The 26534-nt window shown below is 39.8% G+C and overlaps 1 protein-coding gene across 1 annotated transcript in view; it reads right to left on the bottom strand.

The window, feature by feature from the left end:
* The window catches only part of KCNQ1 (potassium voltage-gated channel subfamily Q member 1), a 570329-nt gene that overhangs the window by 394318 nt on the left and 149477 nt on the right, over positions 1 to 26534 (bottom strand). Inside the window, exons 3-4 of the mRNA XM_050953696.1 lie at positions 3022 to 3148; positions 520 to 598 (exon numbers count right to left, since the gene is read on the bottom strand). Of these exons, the coding sequence (XP_050809653.1) occupies positions 520 to 598; positions 3022 to 3148 (206 nt within the window). The remainder of the gene's footprint in view (positions 1 to 519; positions 599 to 3021; positions 3149 to 26534) is intronic.

Below are 26534 nucleotides of genomic sequence, written 5' to 3'. Positions count from 1 at the left end.
CATCACTGCAACTAAAATTCAACGCATCATTCAGCAAAACCAGCCAGGCTGACCCACCTGAACACACGAGATATGTTCAGTCAATTGTTGGCACATGGAACTTCCCTCAATATCTTTTCCAACAGTCAACCTCTAACTCCAAATATACTATTAAGAACAGCCTTAAAAATAGTAGATATCCAAAAAACAAAAAAGTTGGTAAAAACCATACAACTAGCTGGCAAACATGAACAAAATTTGAGTGCACATTACTATTTTGTGGATAAAATTTTTGTGAAGCTCTAGGGTTATTACAGTATATACAATTTCATTATTATAAGTGGGAAGATGTGAGGGAATTACTCTGATCTACACCAGTGCATTGTAACTGAAATCAAAATCTGGTCTGTTGTGTCAACACAGATGCCAAAGCGGTGACCACTTCTAGAATTTAAGAACTGTTACAGGGAGAGAAGAGAATGGAATAATAAACTATTATCAAAACAGACCATGTTCTCTTCAATTATTGATAATTATTACCTGATAGCTGAGGTTGCAAAGACTTGACCTTTGGAGCCCACACAAAGAACTATCATTGAAGCAACAACTACAATTAAATCTGGAAAATAAAAATAAGTGAAGATAATGAGTTCAAGGCTTCATGCAATGCTTTGACAAGATTCTGATAAAAATCCAATGCTGATATTATTTTAACTGAGAGAAGGGTGGAATTTTTAGACAGCTATCCAAATAAAGTTTTGGGATTCTATAGCTCAACACCTCTGCTGTAACACAGAAAGAAAATACATAATGCTGTAGTAAAAATGGTTTTATTGCCATGTGTCAGCGATGGCTACAAGCATCTAAAAACTAACTAAGATCACTTTACTATACAGAATATTGTCAGGATGTAAGGTCTGACATCTTGGAGCCTACCAGGGATAGAAACAACACCTGCATACCAATAGCAAGTTGGGAATCACCTCCTTCCAATAGCATAAAGCTCTACCTGGTGTGGAAGATAGGCAATACCTGTGTTATCTTTGTGAGATCTTACTGTATTGAGTTTATGTATCATTGTGGGCCAGAGACTGTATGTAATTCCCTGGGGGAGGATGACCACAGCTCCTCCAGGAACTAAGAAGAGAGGGAAGTGATTATGCAAATTTACTAAGGTAGTAACACTTCCAGAGAGGAACCACCACCTGGAGAGGCACACATATTTATATAGTTTAAAATAGATTTTCCAGGGAGCAACAGACAAAAAGGATTTTGGATTAACAGCCTGAGTTTAAACTGACTGAGGGCCTTCCTTCTGATCCAGCAAACAGACCAGGCCTTCTGTCCAAAGAGAGGGGCAATCCTTGGGGAAGGTTTGGAAGGATTGACACGGTTAGCATAAAGTGACCTCTGGTAAGACTTTTAGTATGTGTGTAGGCTATTTTATTGTTTTCTCTGTAAAGCTTTTACCTTAAGAACAGAGGTGCTTGCTTAGAAAAACCTGTGGAGTAACTTGTAACCGTTGGCAATTACACCGCGTATAGCCTTTGGAGAGAAACCAAGGTGCAGGCAGTCTGTCTTGCTGCGGATATCACGGCGTAGGCTGGGAACTGTGCAGCCTGGAAAACCCCAGCTCAGAAGGGAGAGAGACATAGGTCTCCACTCAAGAGAGATGACAACTGAGGAGCCAGGATCCTAGAGTGAGTGCCCTAGTTGGATCACGGAGGGGAGAATACAGGGTAAGTTGCCCTGGATCGTGACAACTGGCGTGATATAAAATCCTCACAGTTTGAGAGAGATCTATCCTTAAAGTATGTTAAGAGCGCTCTAGGGCAGAACACTGTAAAGCCTGGGCTCAGGCAAGGGTAATTTTGGGAAGAAAGTACACATTTTGGAAAAAGAAGGAAACAACTTTACAGCACGTTTAAAAAAAAACGGCCACTGTTTGAAGCTGCTCAGGGATTTGGAATGCTAGTAGTAATTTCAGGAGAGATGGATTAACGGACAGAGCACTGGGGAAGCAGTCAAAAGCGCATGACACTTACAGTCACATATGGAATACAATTATATAATACAGACATAGAGAGGCTAAGCCATAAATTAATGAACAATTCTGTGCTCTTATGAATTACTAGGGTGCAGCATTTTTGTCCATTGCCTGTAGAAATTCTGCAGTCATACCCATGAAGATATGGATGCCCACTGGTATAACTAAACCCCTTTCACTGTCTTGTCTATTTAGGTTGTAAACTCTTCAGGGCAAGCCCTATCTACTACTCTTTGTACAGTGTGTAGCAGAATGGGACCCTGCTTTTCTATGATTCCTAAGTGCTACCATAAGAAATATGACAAATAATAACAAAAACAAGAATTGCAGGGCAAGTATTCTGAAAATCTTTACTAGCTGAAGCATTCAAGGAATTAAGGAGGAGATTTTAAAGGCCACAGAGGCCAGTTAAACACCCACCTTCCACTGAAAGTCAAAGGCAGCTGGGTGCCTAACTTCCATATGTGCCTTTAGAAAAAAAATCTCACCCTACGAGCATGAAAATAATAGCTTATAATTACGTCACCTGCCCGACACCAGTGTGCTATAGGAAGCTCAATCCAAAAAACAGAATAAACTAACATTAAAATATTAAGATGAACGTAACATATAGAGGTCATTTGGTTTTGTTTAAAAATAAACAGTTGTAGCCATTACAAGATGTGCGCAATGCTGAAGTTATAGAAGCCATTTAGGGAGACAGGATTGTATGTAAGCCTGTTATTTCTGGCAAAACTTCAGTTCAACTGCGAAAGGAAAGTCTCTCTTTTCTGGGAAAGAGAATCAAGTTGAAAGATTTTTTAAAAAAAAAGAAGGAACAATGCCACAGATTCCTCAGAACGTTCAGTTCTGTGCAGATACTAGTGACAAATGTTCTTGTTCTAACTGGGCTGGAATCTCTAGGGAAACTCCATTTCTTTTTAAATGTTCAAGGTGTTTATAGGAATGTGGCTTTTTCTTAGTAATTATGACATGTTCAAATCATGTATACTTACCAATGATAGAAATAGGCTTCCTGGCAAAACGAAGTCTTCCCCATAATCCAACATATTTACTACGGCATCCTGCTGACCATAAGCGAACCACATACTCCGCTCCAAAAAACACCACTAATACAATTTCCTAGGGGAAAAAGATAGGGAACTAGATTAATTTTCCATTTTACATATTCTCTCTCTTCTTTCAGATGACATTAAGGAACACAGAAAATGAAACGTAAAACTTGGAAAGAAGAAAAGTATGCAATATGCCAAGAAGATCCAAACTACAAAACCTCAGGAAAACTGTGTAAGCAATGGGAAATGTATGATAAAGAATATGTTTAAATACCAGAATGGCACGCTGTTTGGATCTTCTCTATGTGCTAAAACTGAAACCATTCTGTATAAATTTACTTGGCTTCAGTAATTCAAACAGAAAGTTGCTTGACTTAGCCAAAGAAAACAAGGAGACTCTACGTTCACAAGACAAATATTTTGCTAGTATATCTCATTTCCAGAAAAAGTACACTGTACACACCATTTGCAGTATCATCTTAGCCAGCCATTTACCCACCCTTTTATAGCCTAAGTGCAACCCACACTTTTAAAAGTAATATTTCTGGTACCAGGTTACAACTTGATAGTTTCCAGGCAGTTTTAAAACATGGGGTGAAATCCTGCCCCCAGCCCCTAAAGTCAATGGAAGTCTTCAGCAGAGTTAGGAGTTCACCTATGGAACAAAGTGAAGTGAGGGTTGATAACTATGGTCCAAAACGGGGCTAAAGTTCTGAGCTTTTGTAAGACATGTTCAAGAATATGGTTCAGGAATTTGGTTAAAACACAGTTCTGTGGCAGCGATGCTACCAGACTGAACATTAAACATTTCAGGGGACTGACCCAGGAGTTTCCAAAGTGTACAGTGAATGGACTGGAAGGATCTAACATCCATCTGCATCTGTCAGGGAAAGAACGATACAAAATTGGAACTTAGTATGATTTTCAATGCACTTTTATCTGTGTTTTAAATCCCCAGACAGTAGCTTTTTGTCAATTAGCAGGTGAAGGAGTTTTGATTACATTTTTTCGAAGTAACAGAAAGTTGCAATCCCATATTTCTTTTATTAAGAAGCCACATTCAATTAGTATCTGGCCTCACTGAACAGTCGAGCTTAGCTCTAAGTAGAAATCATCCCCTATTTAGAGCAAAAAGGGAAAATAACCATCTTTAATAGAAGCTGTGGCTTCTAAATGAAAATACCCAGGACTTGGCATGTAACGTTAAAATGTTCATGAGGTATAATGTTCTATTGCCTTTTAATTATATTTTAGAACTAAACTGCTTGGTTTGTTGGAGACACAAGATGGGTGAGATAATATCTTTTATTGGACCAAATTCTGTTGGTGAGGGAGACAAGCTGAAGTTGGTCCAATAAAAGATAGTACCTCACCCACCTTGCCTCTCTAATATCCTGAGATTGACACAGCGACAACAACACTGCACGCACCAATGGTTTGCTGGAGCAGTTTGGTGTCTGAGTAAACTAGAATGACAGAAGTCAAGCAGTTCTTCAGCATCTGAGGAGCCCAATTGTTGCTGAAGAGAACAGGGCATGCCATTTGTTCTCTAAGGTTAAATAATATTACTAGTCTGTGACATCTATGCCTGTATGTCATGATATTGCACAACTGGGTGATGATGATGATGATAGAAGAAAAGCGCTGGAGAAAGTGACCACTTTTAGCTTACACATAAGGGTATTTTTAAATAATTAAGGTACTTAAGGCAAAATACTAGTCCCACTGACGTCGATCGGAGTATTGCTTTAGAGGTTAAAAGAACAATAGGGCTGCTGACGAAAAAAAAGAGCAATGATTCTTATTTATCATGGGCCCAGTCCACTGACCTTAATGGGAGTCGGACTAGGCTCTAAAATTCCAGCATTCTCATGGTGCATTAAACTGCTCATCCCTGGTAGCTAAGTCGTGCAGGTGCAAGTTAAAGACACTACGACATTTTTCAAAAGGCAGGAGGACATCAGCCAACATTCCTTCTCTTAACATGACGGGCTCTAATGCCCCGGGCTGTCTGTAAGTTGTTGCCAGGTGCATCAGGATAGCTATCTCAATTGTCTACAAAGTTACTGTGTTCTCGAGAGCTTTCCAAGTTCAAGAAAATTAAATGATATTGGCTGGATCCTTGGCTGCTATAAAGATGGAAATTGGCCAATTTACATCAGCTGAGGATCTGGACCATAGTCTATTCTAATGTGTGTAAGGAATAAACAGGAAACCTTGGGAGAATTTTATTCAGAAACATTTGCTACAACAACATTTTTTGAAAACCTAATGGGCATTCATTTGTAACACAATATAAAACAATACAAAATACTATACCTAACACAGTAACTTCACATGCAGTAGGATTCCCCTTTTGTTTAGCTTAATTAAATACATTTTAAACTTACACTGAAATTCAAATGAGAACTCTATCCTGTCTATTAAAATAGTGATTAGTACTAAGACAAGACTGTTGTCTATTTTGTTTATGACATTGTACTGATTTATAAGATATAATTATATTAGTACATTTCTATATCGTAGCAGGCTAATATAGCCTCTTTCATGACTAATATGAAGGAAACTCCCGCAGTGAAAGCCAATGACAAATCATTAAGCAGAGAGCTAGCTGTTTCTTTCATACAAAAGAAGTTATTTGAGCAACAAACCTATGGCCTCAACTCATACGTGCTGTACACACAATAGCATTCAGACTGCGCAATGGGGATTAACAAAACAAAAAAAGAAAAGATTTTCTTGAAAGTAAAAATTGGAAAGTTAAATTTTATGCACAATAACAAATGCAATTTTTGTATCAAAAACTGTAGGATTATCAAGATTATAGTTTCATTATTATAACAAAAAGGGGGAAACCAAAGCCTTGGCTGTGTTTTGTTGGTTTTTTTAAATGTGTGTGTTTTTTGTGTGAGAAATTTGCATTAGAGTTGTGTGGGTTTTTTTTTTTTTTAAAAGACTCTCCATGGTTCATTGGATAACAGGAACACTGGCAAGTATGCAAATGTGGGCTGTCCCAAAGACAATGAAACAGACATGTAGTCAATGGTTACTGTCATCCAGTTCTTTGCGTGACATGCAGACAAGCTTAGAGAACATTGATTGTTCTATAGACTCCTGTGACTGGAGGGAACGACCAGTCGGCTTACACCAAGACACATTTTTCACTCCTGACGTTTTGATAAAGGCTTATTGACCTAAATGAGACTCAAGTTATTCAGGGAACATCAGGGGTGAAAGTGCACAAGCTGTTCTTCATGGTCATACACAAAAACTCCAAGTATCCATTAGCAACTGGCATATTCCCCCTCCCCTACCCGTGGCGGTGTGACAGACAAAAGTGTTTTTAATATCTTGCCTTGTATAAGCGTAATAAGTAATCTAGTGGGGGAAGAGGTGACAGATGACTTTTTGTCACTACATTTATATATTAACTCCAGATAAGTTGCAGGCAGGAGTGAGAAAATTTATTGATATATAACTCATGAAAGTCATTACAAAGACAAATTTAGCTGTCCTCATGAACTACTGGAATATTCCCTTCACAATCCTTCAGTAGCTGAGGTTTTGGTGATTTTTATGGTAATTTTCTAAAATAACATGCACTATTTTACAAAAGTGAACTGAGCAAATGTTGGGGGCCTGATTCTCATCTCACACTGGTGTCAACCAGGCGTCAAATCAATGAAATGAAGAGTTACACTTGTATGAAACAGGACTGTAGGTCACATCTCACATCTGAGACTTTTAATAAAATGAGTTACAGTAGGGATGAATTTGGCCCACTATTTATTGAAAATAATTTTTTCTGGCTGCTTGGTTAGCACACATCCACTGAATGCATTGTCTAGAAAAGGCCAATGTGTTTCTGCATGTGACCCATGGACCAGCAATAATGGAACAAGAATACAAGAAGATTTAAAGCAAAACCAGCAGAGTGAAAGAAAACGAGGGAGGAGAAGGAAACATGGAAGGGAAAGGGGTAGGGTGAACAGGGAAGATGAGAAAGAATGGTTGATTTGGAAGAGGAGACTTTTTTGCTGCAAACAGAAGGCACTGCATTATAGAATGGAGTTGGGAGGGCCTGCAGAACCAGTGCAGCTGTAATTCTTATGGTTTCCCTTCCACATGAAGGGGAAACCATCGTAGATTACACCATATCAGCCTAACCTGAGCTAGAGGCCTCATTACAGATGTAACATTAAAATGACACAAGCAATGCTTGCAAAATGACCAAGGAAGCACCTGCATGCATGTGGATGTACAGGACCGGCACTTCCATTTAGGCGGTCTAGGCAATTGCCCAGGGCACCAAGATTATTGGTGGGCGGCATTTTGTCGGAGGGGGCAGCAGGTGGCTCCAGTGGAGCTGCCACAGTCGTGGCTGCGGACCGTCGGCTGCTGGTGCGGCTCCGGTGGACCGCCCGCAGGCACGACTGCAGCAGCTCCACCAGAGCTGCGGGAGCAGCCAACCGTCCACAGGCATGACTGCGGCAGCTCCACCGGAGCCGTGGACCAGCAGACCCTCCGCAGGCATGACTGCGGCAGCTCCACCAGAGCCGTGGGACCAGCACACGGGGCAGCGAAATTGCTGTGCGCCTAGGGCGCTAAAACCCCTAGCGCTGGTCCTGTGGATGTATAGTATTGTGCAGGCCCGGCAACCTCAAGACACTACAGACAACTGTTTCATGTAACTTTTTCACCTAGTATAGACAGTCCTCTCATTGTTCTCTTAACACATTGCAGGATTTTCCCTTGAAGTTGCACTATGTTAGTTGAAATATATAGAATGCAGCAAGATCAGATAGCCTAGGGAAACAGGTAAGCACACAGACTTGGAAAAAAAGTCTACAAGAAGGTAAATGTCCTGACTTGACTGTAGCAGAGATTTTAAAAAAAGAAAGAAAGAAAAAAGAAAATCATGTTTTCCACATACTCAGAACAATGCATATTGAGAAACTGAAAGTGCCAAAAACTGTTATAAAATATATAGGAGGTTTCAGTTTAAATTTTGTTTTTTCAAATATCTTACACTCCATCTTTACAAGTTAAAAACAACATTAAAAAAAAAAGTCAAAAGCCAAAACATTTTAGCTTCTCCTGCAGAGTCTTTATCTTTACTTTAGAAAGTTTAGCGTTTGCCAAAATTCCTTATCTAGCATATTTGGCACTGACTGATGTGGGCTAAACTAATAGCAATGGAAAACATTAAAAACAGGGTAAGGGTATCACGCTTCTATCTTCAGAGTTCCATAAATTAGTCCCAAGTTACTGGACATCAGTAAAGCCTTTTATAAATGTTTTTAATTAGAATGAAATAATATTTACCCAAACCTACTCATGTTTTGAATAAGTGAAGCTTATGATGAAAGAGTGTTGGAAAAGCTGATTGTTTTGCCTTTCTATTTCCCTCTTAATCTCAACTGGGAGCGTAGTACGATAACTCTGGGGCCTATGAAGATCTTGCTGGTATGTATTTTTAGACTGGAATTTTCAAAAGGAACCAGACAATCAAATCTTATTGAATTTCAAATAGGAGTTGGGCACCTAACTCCCTTAGGCACCTTTGAAAACCTGAGCCTTGATGTCCTTAGTTTTCTTCTCACTAGCTTACTCCAAATCTCAGTGAAGGCAATGGGAGTTTCTCCACTGACTTCAAAAGACACTGGAGCAGGCCCCAGGTGTGTCAGTTCTGAAACATAACTTTGCATGTTAAGGCACACTTTCTGAGCACCTGTGTTTCTGACTGGAGTTTTCACATACAGTCATCTTTGGCAAGCCTCTCCTCATAACACAGTGTATTCTGCAACAAAATCCAAAAGGTTAAAGATGAGATTGAGCAGGAATTTATGCACAGAAATGACATCAAGCCTTTACACTTAGTTTATGGTACTGATTTTAGTTTGAAGTTACTCAGTTATTCTTACAGCGACATCTTCCCCGCACCCTTCCACAGAATGTTCTATTAACTGGTCTTTAAAACTGGAATATTTGGCAAGCAAGAGGAAGTGTCAACCTCCTCATGTCTGCCAAAATGATAAAATAATTCTTTTCTGTGTATTTCAGGAACATGTACTTCAGGTCTTCATAAAAGTCTCTGGAAGAAATTCATACAGGACTCTATCCTGCAGAAGAGGGTGGAGCAGTATGACTCCAATCCAGCAAGTACTTAAGCACACACACAACTTAAATCCCATTGAATTCAACAGCACTACTCACATACATAACTTTAAGCATATGCTTAAGTGCTTTTGCTGGATAAATGCCAGTGTGTGCTCAGCACCTTGCAGGATCCAATTCACAGTATTTAAAAAGAGACGGGGTGAAATCCTGGCCTCAGTGAAGTCAATGACAAAGCTCCCATTGACTTCTATTGGACAGGATTTCAACCCCAGAACGTGTGTGCATATTTTTCTCCTCTCTCTATCACACACACTCTCACACACACCCCTTTTCTAGTACAGACAATATATTACAGAATCACAGAAATGTAGGGCTGGAAGGGACTTCAAGAAGTCACCCCAACAGGTGTTTGTCCAACCTGTTTACAAAAGCTTCCAATGATAGGGATTCCACACCCTTCCTTGGAAGACTATTCCAGTGCTTAACTATCCTTATAGTTAGAAAGTTTTTCCTAATATCTAACCTAAGTCTCCCTTACTGCAGATCCTGAGTGGAAAGGAACAGTCAGAAACCATTAAAGATTCAGTGTAAGCCCTGCAGTCTATATTTTTTCCTATAGGAAACTTTGCATGATTAACACTGTTTACACAGAGGCTAACCATTTTCCTATAACACATTATTTTTGCCCTGTCTGCTGTCTCATCTTTTGGTATTTTTTCAACAGCCTTCCTCATTCATTTTCACAAAAAGCTGATTCTCCTCCTCATCATCCTGCATTGTGCAATTCATAAATCTCCCCCCCCCCTTCACAATGGACATCCAATTTATTAAATGGGCCATTTCTTTCAGAAAGAAAAAAACTAAACCATTATCTGTCTTACTCAAACTGCAGCACCACCATTTATAAGGAAGGATCTGTCCATTAGCAACCTAAATATTATAACTTTCCCTGCAAGAGCTTCATTTTATATACTTAAAATGAAATACAGGGCCATCCAGAGAGGGGGGCAAGTGGGGCAATTTGCCCTGGGCCTTGCAGGGGCCCCATGAGAATACAGTATTCTCTAGTATTGCAACTTTTTTTTATGGAACGGGCCCCTGAAATTGCTTTTCCCCAGGCCCCCTGAATCCTCTGGGCGGTCCTGGTGAAATATGAAGATAGATCTTAAAATATCAGTTAAGGGCCAAATTCTGTCCCCTACTGTGCACAGAGCCTGGCAAAAACTGCACAGAGATAATTAGAAATCAGTAGTTTCAAATATACTACTTAACGTGGAGATTTTGTGTTTGAAGCCAGGTTGTGGAAGTAATCAAAATTCAGTGCAGGCTGCTTGAAAATTTGTGAAGAGTTTTAATGAAAAAATTAAAAATATGTTTCATTCCATGGGTTTCAAAAAGGAACAATTTTTTGTTTGTGAAATTTTTTTCAAAAGCTGTTAATTTTCACTTTTGCCTCCTATCTGTCCCTTTTCCCCCTTTTTCATTTTATGACTGAAAGAGGGGAAAGAAAATAGCAAATACAGAGGAAAAAAATAGAAGGAGGAAAAAATGAAATCTTGAATATTTTCATTTTTCACTTTTTGTTAAAACAATGGAAAATTTCAAATAAAATGTTTTTTGAAAAAAATGCTATTTTTCAACAGATGAATTTTTCATTTTACAAATTTTGAACAGCTCTAATTTTAAACAATTGCTAGGGATTTTGGGTACATTTTATACATGTACATCTGCTGAATCATCTGCAGATTTAAGACAGTAAGGGGGAATATTTTGAATGTGCCATGTAGAAAATTTAGAGCCTGATTGCTCCTTCTGTGGAAAAGTTGCAAGATGGGGCCCTATAAGGGAGGAAATCTCCATGAAGTTCTTTTCCCTTGAATAGATATTTCCCTGGTTATCTCTTTGAAGACGTAAGGTTGGTCCCCTCCCTCTTCTCCCTATCAAATGGGCAGAGGGAGACCAGGGGCTTCCACACACAAGCTCTGTGGTTCTGCAGCAGACATGATCTTTGCAACTCAGATCCTACATCCTGTAAGGATGATTTGACTGGAATGGTGCTGGCAGGAAGTCCCCAGACCTCAGGTGTCTTCAGGACCCTTCTCCCACTTAAAAAAGGAACACTGCATGGAAGGGAGAGCATGGAAAAGTATTATAGCCTCAGGACATCCATCTTCACTTTGAGCTCCAGAGCAAGAAGCGTAATATGTATTTCCCACACACACACCCTTAGCCTTACTCAAGGCCTGCTCACCTGTGCACCCTCCACAGAGTCCAGGAAAGGGTTGTAGCTGAAGCCCTCCCTTTAGCATTTTAGGCGATCCTCTGCATGTAGATGAGTATGGTTAAGGTGCTAGCCTGGTTCCTGGGAGACCAGGGTTCAATTCCATCCTGCATTACTTTGGGCAAATCACTTAGTCTCTCTGTGCCTCAGATCCCCATCTGTAAAATGTGGGTGACAGCACTTCCCTAGGGGTATTATGAGATGCGCAGACACTACTGTACTGAAGGCCATATAGTTACCATGCCTGGATGGATAGATGGATGTAGGGGATACCAACAGGCCCATCAAGATTTGTCTCCCTCCAAATGGGTATGCTGAGCAACTTGGTCCCACAGAACTACAGTTAAAAAATTATGCTAACAATGACTATGTTGAAGAGTGGTTCTTCCTAGCACAGTTCTAGCATGATTTCCCTACTTGGTGAGGGCAGGGATGTTTTTCCTCAGATTATCAAGGGATAAAGCTGTGCTATAGATGCATCTGGGGAGTTGTCCTCTAGCAGAACAACCCCTCTGTCCATGATGGTCAAACTATTTCATCCAAATCTTAAGACTGATTACTACTCAAGTCAGGCAAAACCAATGATACACAAAAATATAAGACACACACCGTGCAGCAGCTGTGTTTGGAATTATTGGTGTAATTTCATCCCAAACAACAACAAAAAAGGAACATTTATCCCAGAATTGTCATTAAGTTCACTGTTTAGGCCTCACTCATGGCTTTGTTATACGCCTCAGGCAACACAAGTCATGCTCTGCTTCCCGGTTTCCCTCTGCTCACAAAGGGAAGTAGCCTGTTCCAGGCCTTTGCCTGACACAGTGTACTATCCCTAGCACACTGTCTTAGGCACGCTAGCCAATGCATTGGGATAGTCCCTGTCCACTTGCACAGGGGGCAGGAGGATACATAGCAGATGCTGCTGTCCTCCCCACAATTGGGAGGAGGGGAGGTAAGAGGGTGCCTTATGCCCTTGCACAGTCACTAAACTGGGCCAAAATCTGACCCTACATTTTTAAATTTAAAGAGGAAAAAGTCCACATTTTCCCCTTGCACTAGATTACTGGTTTGTTGTTTCAACATTTATCTTTAGTTTGATTAAATGTATGGTACTGTAACATGATGAGCAGCAGGGGTAATTATGGAAGTGCTGTCACAGCTCCATAGTTAAGGCAACATTGAGTATTACACTTAAAGCATGTTGTGTGTGGATATGTAAATTTTAGATAATCAGTTGATAGTCTGTCACAAACTCCCCTCAGAATTAATTTAACAGGGTTTGACTCTGCAGAATACCAAATGGTTTGAAACCTTGCTGAAGGCCTGTAAAAAAAGGAGTAAAATATTGAGCTGGGGACATGGCTCCTAGCATCTCACTTAAGTTATGTACAACATCATTACAGATGTTAACTAAATCTGCAGATGATACTAAATCGAGAGGAGTTGCAAACATCAATGGGGATTGAAAAATAAGACAAAGAACCAAAAGTTATTAGAAAAATGAGTAGAAAATGAAATTTGACAAAGGCCAGTTAATATGTCAAAGGAAAAATCACTATTCAACAGGAGGAAGAAGTTTGGGAAGCAGTAGCACAGGAACAGAACGAAAGGTGATGTAGCGGACAGAAAATTAGCCCTTAGTTTGCAGAGCTATCAAGCAGCAAAAAGGTAGATGCAACCTGGTCTTCTTGCATATAGGTACCAAATTCACGGTCGTAAAAAACGTGTCATGGTCCATGAAATCTGGTCTCCCCCTGTGAAATTTGGTCTTCTGTGTGTGCTTTTACTCTATACTATACAGATTTCACGGGGAAGGCCAGCGTTTCTCAAATTGGGGGTCCTGACCCAAAGAGAGTTGCAGGGGGCTAACAAGGTTATTTTCGGAGGGTCGCAGTATTGCCACCCTTACCTCTGCACTGCCTTCAGAGCTGGGTGGCTGGAGAGCAGTGGCTGTTGGCCAGGCTCCCAGCTTTGAAGGCAGCACCTGCCAGCAGCAGCACAAAATTAAGGGGGGCAATACCATGCCATATCCTTACTTCTGCACTACTGCCTTCAGAGTTGGGTTAAGACCCCTACAGTTATAACAATGTGAAATTTCAGATTTAAATATCTGAAGTAATGAAATTTATGATTTTTAAATTTCTGTAACCATGAAATTGACCAAAATGGACCCTGAATTTGGTAGGGCCCTACTTATAGGCATCAGAACACAGGATATGGAGGCATTGTCCCTCTCTACCGTGTAGGGCAGGAGTGCAGATCATGACCAGAGCCCCCAGAGGGTTTGCTAGGAAATGCCTTGGGTCCATGGTGCTCCACAGTGTCACATTTCCAGCCCCAATGCAGCCCCTGAAGAATGTAAACATGGCTTCTGGTTCTGTGCACTGAGGGGAGCTAGGCCGGGCCCCAGCTCCGCTCCTGTGCCTCTTTGCAAGTAGGTGACAGGAAGAACAGAGATCAAGATAGCTCCTAGTACCCAACCCCTTTCCTTCTCCAGATGAAGGACAGGAGGGAGCAGTGGGCCTGGAGCTGCTGGAGAAGAAGGTTGTTGGGAATGAATGAGTTTGAGGGTGGGTAGAAGAGGCAGATGACCAGAGGGGAGGGGAAGGGACTGCACTTGTATACTTCATCTAGCACAATGGGGCCACAATCTCAAATGGGGCCTCTAGGTGTTAACATAATAATAAAAAAAAACCCACCACCATCAACTTCAGACTTGACCTGTGAGGCACTGAGAGCCTTCAGCTCCTACTGACTTCAATGGGAGCGGAGGGTACTCAGCACCTTTCAGGACAGAGCCCTTAAAACATTGGGGTGCAAAGGAAGGGAACATAGCACTGTATGGGGAGGGGAGAACAAGGCCAAAAGAGTGGGAGACAAGAAAAGAGAAGCACCACCACTGAAAACAGGATGGGAGAGAGAAAAGAGATACAGATTTTTAAACTGGAGCAGCATCGTCTCTCTCACCATCCTGTATTGTGTGAGGCTAGATGGCAACTCGTATTTTCAGGAAAGATAAGTTCTGAAAATGATATGACTCCAACAATGAGTTAAGTCACCAATGGCAGGAACGCAATTTAAACAGATTATCAGCTAACCCAGAGCTAGATTTCTATCCCAAGCAACGACAATATTCTGCAATAAAAGTTTAGCTATTTTTAAATTTCAAATGAATTGATTTTTATTTCAACCATCACCAGATTTCTGCCATAGGAGAAAGTGAATTTTGAATAGGTTCTTTTTAAGAATCAGCAGAAGGTGAGGTGAAAGAAGGCTGTGAAACTTTTAAACAAAAATTCAATGTGATCAGAAGCTGGGCATTCTTTTTACACATGTGGGCAATCACTGGTCAGTTATTGGTATCACGCTCCCTGACGATAAGAGTTCATGTATCATATTTCTATTTGACATTTCCATAAACACAACTTGCTTTTGCCTCAACATACTTGAATTCTCTCCCAGGTCTGCTCCAGGGAATATGCATCATGCTCTTCCACACAGCTGCAATAACAGTCACACACTAAACCTGTAGTCCAGGCACTTAATACACCTCACAGGAAAACACATGTGCTAGTTTAAGCTAATAAAAAACCCTCTCAAATGCCATATGTGCAGAGCCCATTCAGTCAACATTTTAATGTTGCTTCTAAAGTTTGTGATGGAGGAGAGGAGAATTATTTGACATACAAATAAACCTCACTGAAGGCAACAAAGTCAGCATTGCAGCTAAGTGGCAAATAAGCTTCACATACTGAAGGCAAATAGTTTCCTTCTCTCTCTGATTTACCGGGTGAGTTCCAGTCAGTAAGTGTAAAATGATTGCGGCTAATCCTGATTCACTGAATGATACAGGCATACCAAGATGGGAATTAATTTATATCAAGCAAAGTACTAACCCAGTACATATTCTCCCTAGAGCTTTGATAATGTTCCAAACAGACCAAACTACACTTCCATTTCCAAAATGAAGATTTTGGCCAGATCTCTCTGAAGTTATATACCCCATTAACCAAACTACCGTTACGTGCAGAGACTTATATTTTTAGTTCATTTTAGATTCATGTTTCTATCAGTCTCAGGTCCAACATAAATAAATGGTGCAACAGAGGCAGCTCTTTGCAGAATTCAGAGTTATGGAATGAGTATGCTAGTTTTGTGGAACTCCCTTAATTCACAATCACATTTTCCCCCTTGCAAACAAAGGACAAATGCACCATTCATTGCTGGGAAAAAAATTCCCTGAAAACTTTCTCAATGACAGTTAGACAGATTTCCAAGATAACACATGCCTTAAGAAAATACTAGGTATTAAATGGAATGAATTTATAAGAAATGCCAAGATTTGTCAGAGAGATCAACAAACCCTTATCAAAAAAGTTATCCAGAAAATATGATGAAAATACCTGGCACGTATGTTAAGAATGAAGCCAGAGCATCTGTTATGGCAGGCGTGCATTGGGCAGCCGGAGGAACACATAAAAAGGGCCGACCAAAAGAATCCCTCTGCCAAAAATTACTCAGAGATGGAAAAATTTTGGGATTTAGCAGAGGATATGCAAAGAGCAGCCCGTGACAGACATGCATTAAGCGACGTTCGAAGATGCCGGAATTATTCAGATTCAGAAGTTTGCATTCGAGTCTCAAAATCACTGCAATTACTCGGACAACAGAATAGCAGCGATGTCGTTGAACTGTACTAATCTCTTGTGCCAGTTAAATTATAGCACCACTATATTACTGCATTATTATTAAGTTTGGGTTCAGTTTTTTACTTAAAGCAAGGATTCCATCTTTGTTTTAATGTGCATCTTCCCCAAATTTCTAGTATGTCTTCTGTATGGAATAGCTGAAACCTCTGGGGATTTTAAACTAAATCTGTCACTTAGTTTAGGGTTAAATTTCAGAAAAGTAGGACCTTTAAGGAATTTCCAGTGTCCAACCTTTTTTCAAATCCACTTTGCAATGAAATGGATGGATGATTAGCCTTCAAACTTTATATCCAGTTAAAATTCATTGCCAGTTCCTTTGGAGTGTATATTTGAAAAAACTAGTTTATAATTAAGCAGATTTATTATTTTTTGCCTCTCTCTTTACATTATATTCACAATTTCCCTCTACTCAAAAATAGTCACTGTTCCCATAATTTACTATTTGTTATTTGCACTGTAGTAATGTCCAGGAGCCCCAGTCATGGAGCAGGACCTCAGTGTTCTAGGTGATGTACAAACACAGAACAAAAAGATGTCCCCTGCCCCAAAGGGCTTCCCAATCTAAGTAGGGGGTTGAAGCTCATGCTCTCACTAAAGATACTACTACTGCATTAGTAGGGGAGCGTAGGTTTGTGCCCCTGCTAAAGATGGTCACTGTTTCCAATTGTTTTGAGTAAACCTGAGGCCACAGGCTGCCCTCAAGAAAGATGACTGCCAATTCTCTTAACACCCACCATCATTCTTCTGAACCTAGGGTGACCAGATGTCCTGATTTTATAGGGACAGTCCCGATATTTGGGGCTTTTTCTTATATAGACTCCTATTACCCTCCACCTCGTCCCAATTTTTCACACTTGCTGTCTGGTCACTCTATCTCAACCTTCAAACCAAATTTGTGACAAAAGCAATGAAAATGTGAGACAAATGACTGAAATATGGATCTTGTGTCTGTTATATGTGTCCTATATGATACAATACATGCAGGCCCCTATAACTTGATCTAATTATCCTTTATATAAAGCCACTAGAATTAGGTGGTGGGACATCAGGACTTCTTGGATTAATTCCCAGGTCTGGGATGAGAATGTAGTCTAGTAGTTAGAACAGGGACAACACAGTCAGAGCCCCTGTTTTCTATTCCTGACTCTGGGAGAGGAGTATGTCTAGTGGTTACAGACAGCATTCCCAAGCACATCGATTTGCCAATTTCTTTCTCAGTGGATAACAGTAGGATCTGACATATTAAGGACCTGGGCTTTCTTTTCAGCTCTGCTAAAATAACCTTGTTGAAGGGCCTTAATTACAAACTTCTGCTTCCCCACAAACATGTAACACATTGCATACTTACCTTGTACACAAATATCAATTGCTAATTTGCTGAGATTGTAACTGAGCAGTTGTTTTATTTTACTACGAGGGAGATTGATAGTGTGTACTAGGTGTTTCCTTATCAGCTGGATGCAAAAGTTCCATGGGTCAATCCGAAGTCTAATCAGTGGAAACAAGCTAGGCATGAGGGTATAGTAAATCAGCATCCCATTACTTGGCATTTCTATGCTTTTTAGGGTTTGCATGGGGGCAGGGGGAATATCGCACTTAACCACCTTAATCCCTAAGTAGAACAATTCAGAGCAGGCAGCATATTTTTTCCCTAAATGACAAGAGAATAGAAACATTACCCTGTTCAACCTACAGACTTTCATTAAGATTCCATAAGAAAATGGCTTTACATATACAGAGGACTGATTTACATTAAGGTCCTTTTGCACTGTTCTGACAATGTAGGGGGCTTTAGAGTGGGCATAAATTACATTTACATCTATTTTAAGGAACGTATAAATGAGAATCAGGACCACAGAGTCTTATCTCCTTTCCAATCCTTCAGTTTTATGCCACACAACTGGGTCAGAAGTGCAAAGTGTTTTCCCTTCAAATAATACAGACCTCTAGTGGATGCACATTGCAATTGCAGTCAACATAAAAACCTTCATCCTGCAGTAAATGTTGCCCTAAATATTTATCCAACAGAAATTGCTTACCACACATCCCAAGTTTTCACTTGTCTAAATCATGTCCAATTGGAATTGAGGTGGAGAAGACAAATAATCTCACTTTACTTGTCCCGATGTTTAATGTATATAGTCATTAAGCAGGGGTTCTCAAACTGCTTTGCCTGCAGCATTTATAATGGTGTTAAATATATAAAAAAGTGTTTTTAATTTATAAGGGGGGTATCACACTCAGAGGCTTGCTCTGTGAAAGGGGTCACCAGTACAAAATTTGAGAACCACTGTAAAGTTTGGTGCATGTTTTTGAAGCACTGTTGCATGTCCTTGCATCACTAGATGCTTTTATCCCTGTCCTTGGAGAGCTGACTGGGGCAGATCCTCAGATGGTATAAACTGTCATAGCTCCATTTACTGAATCTGCTCTAACAACATTCCATTATCATGACATCATATTTTTGTCCCAGTTGACAAATTCCTAAAGCTAGCAATAAAGCATCTTTTTAAATGATATGTTTTGTAGCACTCAAAAAGTAGTTTATATAGGCTAATACTGTCTTGGGGTTTGCAGTTTGTGAGTACTAGAAACAAATACTTTATATTAGGAAGAAACAAAATTACTTCCTATCAGGTCTTAAATCATTTACCAGGAAGAAAGCCACAAAAGCTCTGATTTTAAACACATTTTATGCATGAGTTGCAGATTGTTGGAATGATATCTTCAATCAATTTGTATAATGCTCTTTAGTCTATGAGCTAGAAAAGACTGGTGGTTGTATGCTAAGTGTTTAGTTTTCAGTGCAACAGGAAGGGGTTAGCATTATGGGACTCCTGTTAGTACCAGGAGTCACATGTTGCTGACTAAACCAGCACTGTGCTAAAAGGTAACTCAGAAGGATGGATCTTATTTAATTCCATGTTGAACAGAGGGTGGGTAAGCTTAAAAAAAGAAAAAAATAAATAGGCCATCACAAAACTGGAGATATTTGTACATTCTAGCTGGCTCGTACACCTCTGAACTGATGTTTTCCATGGAAATTCTGGCTGTGTTAGCTTTGGCAGCAATTAAAGACTCTTTCTGGAATCTTTAAAAACATCCAGGAGTGCCTTTCAACTTTTATTCATGCCCTGTGACTTTGCTTTTATTAATTAAAGCAATAAAAGCAGGCTGGTTTCGCCTTACTTTCAACTCATTTTAGTGTTAGAAAAATTAAATAGATAAACCAGCCAAAAGCTGGGCAGATAGAAACTCCACACAGGTATGCTATTTCTCTTTATTTTGAGAGCTCAGATGCTTTTCTTGGGATCTCTAAAACTTCCAGTAGTTTTGCGTACTTGGTCTAAGAAGGCATCGTGACAAGGAGAGAGAAAAATAAGGAGAGGTTTGAAAGTTTACCCTGTTTCAAGGTGTCAGTTTGTACCTTTCAGGTTATTACATTTTATTGCTGTTCAGTACAATGTGTGTTGCTGAATCACATACAATATGATCATATGACTATGCAGCAGAATTTACTCAATTCTGGTAGGAGGAATATTTCTGGCATTTTGTTTTATCTGAGTCACAGGGCTAAAATTTGGCTTAAAAGTTAACACTATATGGTCTATTCTGCAGTTCCCACAGCGAGCTAAGTTCTGACTCATGTTCACACCAAATGTCACCCTATTGCATGAACAGTCTCACTGAGGTCAATGGAAATACCCTTTCGGTCAGGTACTATCAGTCATGAGTAAGTACATCAGACTCAAGCCCTGTATGTGGGGCGGGGATGGTTACACTTGTAAATCCCCAAGAATGGATGGGAGAACATACTACTTAATGTCTAGCACAATGAAATTTTTTCATAAGTTTGTATTCATAAATCCATTAGCACCCCCCCACACACACACACACTATTTCAAATACTAACTAAAATGTTAAGATTCTCACTAACAGCACATGTAATACATTTCATTCATGTTGTGTGGGCAAAAAAACATGACAGTTATACCACATTACTTAAACACTAACTTGTTGGCTAAACAGTGACCAAATACGAAATATGAAAACTATCTACAAGTACTTGAGTATTGTAAACATCTGGGGTGGCATGGGGGGATTATTGACAGTTGTCCTATTAGCTTGGAGTAGTGGGATAAAATGGAGTAAAAGAAAATAGAAGCTATCAGAAGGCATGCCCTGAGAGTGAGGTTTATTGGATAGGGTAATTCTTCCCCTTATAAATGGTTAACATTTAAACTGCAACTAACCAACACGCTGAAGGATATAATTACAGGGAGCTATTTTGCATTGGTAGAAGGATGAACTAGATGACCCAATAGGATTTTGCCCTTCACATGCCTGTGATCTATGTTCCTGTCTCAATAAAAGAAACAAGTGAGCATCAACTAGCTGCTAACCCAAATCTACATGTTTGGAACTGTGGAAACAAGAGACTTCTACTCAGTTTCAGTGCAATCTCACATAGAAGAGCTTTGCATGTGGAGGTCACAGTGCAGTCACAAGAACAGTAAAACAAGGCAGTTTGTTTTTCCATGTTTATCAGCAATTTTATGAAGACTCTAAACTGGATGATAAGCCTGATTGGGCAGGAAAGCGGTACAATTATGGGAGAAATGTGTAGTGGGTACTACAGGCATAACACCATATTGGTCTCAATGCTTTATGGTATGGATAGGGCTCTACCAAATTCACAGACATGAAAAACATGTCACGCAGCGTGAATCCTGGTGTCTCCCACTCCTCCCTCCCATGAAATCTGGTCTTGTGTGCTTTTACACTATACTATATAGATTTCATGGGGGAGACCAGCGTTTCTCAAATTGGGGGTCCTGACCCAAAAGGGAGTTTCAGGGGGTTTGCAAGGTTATTTTAGGAGGGTCGTGGTGTTTCCACCCTTACTTCTGCGCTATCTTCAAAGCTGGGTGGCCGGAGAGCAGTGGCTGTTGACTGAAGGCCCAGTGCTGCAGGCAGCAGCGTAGAAGTAATGGTGGCAATACCATACCATGCCATCCTTACTTCTGCGCTGCTGCTGGCTGCAGCTCTGCCTTCAGAGTTGGGGTCCCAGCCAGCAGACACCACTCTCCAGCTGCCCAGTTCTGAAGGCAGCACTGCTGCCACCAGCAGCAGTACCCGCAATCCCACTTACAATAACCTTGCAACCTGCCCCCACAAGTTCTTTTTGGGTCAGGATCCCTACAATTACAACACCATGACATTTCAGATTTAAATAGCTCAAATCATGAAATGTTTTACTTCAGAAATCCTATGACCATTAAAATGACCAGAACGGACCCTGAATTTGATAGGGCCCTCGGTATAGAGCTTCCAGAAAAGCAAAGAACTGAAAGGTCCTCATGGAGTGGAAAAGAAAAATGCTCAGAAGAATAAAATAGTACAGGCTTTCTGAAACTTCCCATGCTGGGTTCATCCTTTCTCTTCCTGAATCATTTCAGATCGATTAAGTTTCTTTTATTTATAGATTTCAGCTCTGGTTTGATTTATATGGGTCTGTCTACGATAACATTTGATTTCCTCATTTTGGGTCCCAAAAATTCTGCAGAGTTTCTTCAGTTTATTGCAGAAAACGCATACAGTTTTATCATGACTAGGGAATAAGTTTCAAGTACATATTGTAATAGAATCTCAGTACTCCAGCTCTTGGTACTGTCCTCTAAGTACCATGAAGTAAGGGGTTTCTCCTCTCAACAAACATTTATCAAAGATGTCCTGCCCTGATGATATCAGATGTCTGATTCAAATAAGTATGCTCAAGCAGAACTCCTGGGGAGGGTTTCTCAAAGGCTGACAACTCAACTGATCAACCATAAAGGGAGAGACATATGGTTTGGTCTTTTGCCTGACCAGGTATTTTCATTTTCTGGTTCATGATGGTCGCAACAACCCACTGAGTTGAACTATTTAGAACCAGTGGCTGGCTGTAGCTGTGAGAAAAATGAACCATTCATTTATCTACACCCCACACATTCAGGATGTTGCTCTGGGGCCCTAGCAGGACACTTGCTTGCCTGCACACCTTATAGTTGTGCACAGTACATTCCTGTTACACACAGCATATACTGACATCCACAAAACTGTAATGATTTCCTCGTGTGAAGATTAAAAAACGAGTTCAAATACCAGTTATTCTAGCAAACTGAAAAGGAGCTAATTTACCCCCAAGGTTTCAAGTGGCATTCCACAATCAAATATATCCTGAGCCCACAATTTCTTGTGGAAAAATTAAAGTAACAGCAATAGCAGGAACCCCAACAGCTACCATACACACTATATTCTCCATCTGCAGTGAAAAGAAGCTTTCAGAATGTATTCTATAGAAATCAGCCCAGTGTGTTCCTGTGTGTACATGCAATTTGAACTCTAATAGGTTTAAAGAATATTAAAGAATAATAGTTTATATTTCAAAATTAAAATGTTCTCTTCTGAACTGTTTAGGACATTTTCTTGCTAAAACAGAATTTGGAAAGGGCACTGACTTCAGATTCTTCTCTGGTCTTTTCTACATTGAGATCAAACAGTAGTAGGTTAACACAGACACAACCTTTCTCAGTAAACTTAACCTTCAAGGAATTTAAAGATTTTAAAAAATCCCAAATGAGTTCAATGGAAAACAATCACAAAACATAGGAAATTTTAGAACAGAACAATCTTCTTTGAATTCTTAAAATCCAACAAAGATTACATAGAAAAAAAAGGCATAATTTAGAATAAAACAGATTAAAAACAATAGTTTATCTTTAAAAAAATAGTTTTGTCTAAAAGTAATTAATCTCTGATTTTTCAAACTGCTAAATGAGTCAGTTATTTCTCATGTTCACCATCATAGTATTAAACACAGTCAAAAGTTTCTGTGGTTACTATCAGATGAAACAAGCTGATTTCCCTTGAGAATTAGCTACACTGACCAGATGTCTTTAGCCAGCTATTCCCCAGAATGAGCAGGGAGAGGCACATGCAATGCCTTCTCTGTTACCATGGTGATAGGTTTTCCCATCCACTATGCAGCCCTGCCTATAGTAGCTACCAGCTGTTATCTAGTCTCACAATCCATCCGGAGAGACTAAGGAAAAGTGGGAGACCTAGGACTGATCTTCTCCAGCCTTAGACCCATAAACTTTAACCGCAGTTTCCAACCTTTAGTCTACATAGCAATCAGCCAAAGTGGCGGTTATTGTTTAAAGCTGTCTTATGGCATATAGCGTTCCCCTGCACTGTTTCATGGATCCATAATTGGTCAGCATCAGCAGACAACTGCTGGGTATAACATGCTCCAGGCTCAGGTTTTCCTGACAAAGGATTCTATCCCAGCATTCCAATCTAAATGGTTTTATAAACTTAATTCCAAGTCTCCAATACTAGTCAATTTCAGGTTACTGACATTATTCTCACTCCACACTTTCAAACAAAAACTTTTGTGGATTAATGACTCCCTATCCTTCCTGCCAGGCTGGTTAATACCTTAAGAGTCCCATTGCTTTTTAACCTCTAATCCCTCTCTGGGCATGATGATGAACCACAGAAAACAACATTGGTTAGGATTTTCATTCTTGCCTTTTCCTTTTGAATGCAGCCAAGTTCAAATGTCTAATTATAACTTTGCAGAGTTAATGATCAATTTAACAAAGGCTTCAGATATCTTTGAAGTCAGAACAACAATCCAAAGGGGGTTTATAATATTAACTGTGCAGGGAGCCTACAGAGAGCTTTCTTAAGATTGTCTCTTTTAACTAACAACAGAGTCAAGTAATTTCAGAATACCACTTTCATATACCCCATGGCTCCATCTGGTTGTTGCATAGCATAAATCTCTAACAAATGTTTATTTTATAGCTCTTAACAAGGCTGATCATTACCCTATTAATTCAAGCATGTTTAATTCAATGCCCTTCATCTACTCAGCGAGGCGTATTTGTAATCTTTAAGTGACTGCAAACAAGTTTAAATGTGGTGACAAGCTGTATGTAATAGGCACTTTGCAAGGCCCGTAATTGTTGCTCTTAGGTACACATTCTAAGTGGGATGTGTATCCATATAGTTATGAATGATCACATTCACTGATGCCTAAGATATGCAGCCTTCACTCCCTTTGCTGAAGATGAACTTTTTTCCCATCATCAGAGTTGAATTCTTCCTTCAGTTGAATGCATGCAGCTCCTGCTGACGTCTGTGAGAGCTGCAAATGCACACATTGGAGGGCATTTTTTGAGCGGTTTACTTTGTTGATCTGACATATGTAGCCTCTCATAAATTTTGTATATTATAGGCTGTAGGGATGCTGAATCAGTACTGAGATTTATTAAATAGAGGAACTATAGGGTTGCCTTGTGTGCTGTGCCTTCTAATCTAAAGGCTTTTGAGGTGTTTCGAAGTTTTGGATCTCTTGATTTTTTAATCTCTTCCTCACAAGTGCACAGAAGCTTGCACTGGAAACAGATGCAAACCAACTTCCCAGACTAGAACATTCCGAAAACTATTTGGATCCAGAGCCAAATCTGAACTTTGCAGCTCCAGCACATTTTAAACTTTCTTTATTGGCCAGAAATTAGAACATATGAGGTCTAGTCCTGCCCTAGCCAGTGCACTGAGTGTGCAAATACATGCACCACTCTTGTCACAGGAATCCTGCCAGTCAGGCCAAGGAGACACATTATGCAGAGGATTCTGCATCCCCAGGTGGCTTTTGCTGCTGCTGACTAGACAGAAGCTAGCTCACTGAGTGGGAAACGGGGAGGAACAGGGCTGGAGATGGCCCTTGAACCACAGACAGCATACACATGGGGCTGTGAATGGACTGACATCAGCTGGTGGGGCTCCTCCTTTGTGACGCTCTCTTGGGTGTTAAGGAGAAATCTTGCTCTTTGCACTAGGTCTATCTACATCTTTATCCTTCCCTTGCATCTCATTGCAGCATAGGGCTGGATTTTGTCCTCAGTTAAAGGAACTTCTTGTTTCTAACTAAGTGGGCCAACTGAATTAAACGTCAGGTTTATTTCTGTGGAAGCTCAGTTGTAAAGCAAAGCAATCATATTTCTGAAACACGAGTGCTCTTACAGCAGCACAGCTGTATTGGTACAGCTGTGATGCTGTAAGCTTGTAAGTGTAGACATGGCCTAAGTATGTGAATGGTGCACTGCATTAAAAATTTGAATTTCAGTACTGATTAAATATGTACAGTAGAACCCCCCATTTAGCTTAATGTGTTTATGTATATCAAAGATGTAACTATCAGGTCAACCTCTTCCTTTGACTTAGCAAGCACAACTCCCATTGCCTTTAACCGGAATACTGCATGCACATCTAAAGAAAGTTAGTGGCCTGGTTCCATTTGTAAGCCAGAGTCAGTTGGACTGGATTTTCACATATTTCAGGATTTTAACAACAGGTGACCTGTAAAGCTAAAGTACAAGACTACAGTAACTCCACCAACATGGTATGCTCATTGCTTCTCTAGCTCTGCTAAAGAAGAGCATCCAGCAGTAAAACCGATGAAATTAATGTTCAGAATTCCATAAAAATCCATTTACAGCCTGGCCAGTTGGCTCAGAATCCAACATCCTGACTTTAATGGGAGTTCTGCTCAAGTAAGAACCTCAGAATCTGGCTCAAAATGCAGAATATCTTGTGATGTTTGTTATGCTGTATGTTACTCTCTTGCTAGCAGAGCATGCATGAGGAACTGGTGATCAAGGTTTCCATCCAAATCAACAAGACCAAAGACAGTTTCACTGTCCAATTTAAAATTTGTGCCATATGTGGAACAATTTCAACTGACATACATTTTAAAGCACTTAAAAATTTGCTTATATCAAAGAACTTGTAAACAAAGAGTATTTTTGATAGGAAACATGTTAGAAAACAGTAAAACCAGACACAAAACACTGATTTTTGTCTTTGTTTTATTGGTCCTGCAAAATGGCATATGTAGGAAACAACAGCTCATTATGATTGAGAGGAAACATCCAGACTTAGTAGTCAGACAAATAATGCTAATAATTACAGAGACTCATTTAAGAAAATTGATTTTCTTTCCTTGAATAAATTACAAAGTGCCTTTTGATTTACTTTCACATCTAGAAGATTACTTCTTATTGTTTTTTGTTAAATCATAACTTAATTACTTCCCTAGACTATCTTAATGTTATGTGATTTTTAACTCATGATGCATTTATTTATGCTTAGAACTGGGAGTTTTTTTTGGCAAACATTTTATTTGCAGAAAAGTGCATTTTTCAGTCAAATGAGACTATTAGCAAATTCAGGTTGAATTCAGTGGATAGTTTCGGCCCAACCAAAAATTTATTTATTTTACAAAAAGTCCG

This window comes from Gopherus flavomarginatus, chromosome 5, assembly GCF_025201925.1.
Source record: "Gopherus flavomarginatus isolate rGopFla2 chromosome 5, rGopFla2.mat.asm, whole genome shotgun sequence".
In the NCBI taxonomy this organism is placed as follows: domain Eukaryota; kingdom Metazoa; phylum Chordata; order Testudines; family Testudinidae; genus Gopherus; species Gopherus flavomarginatus.
This window is presented reverse-complemented; position numbering and strand designations above follow the sequence as displayed.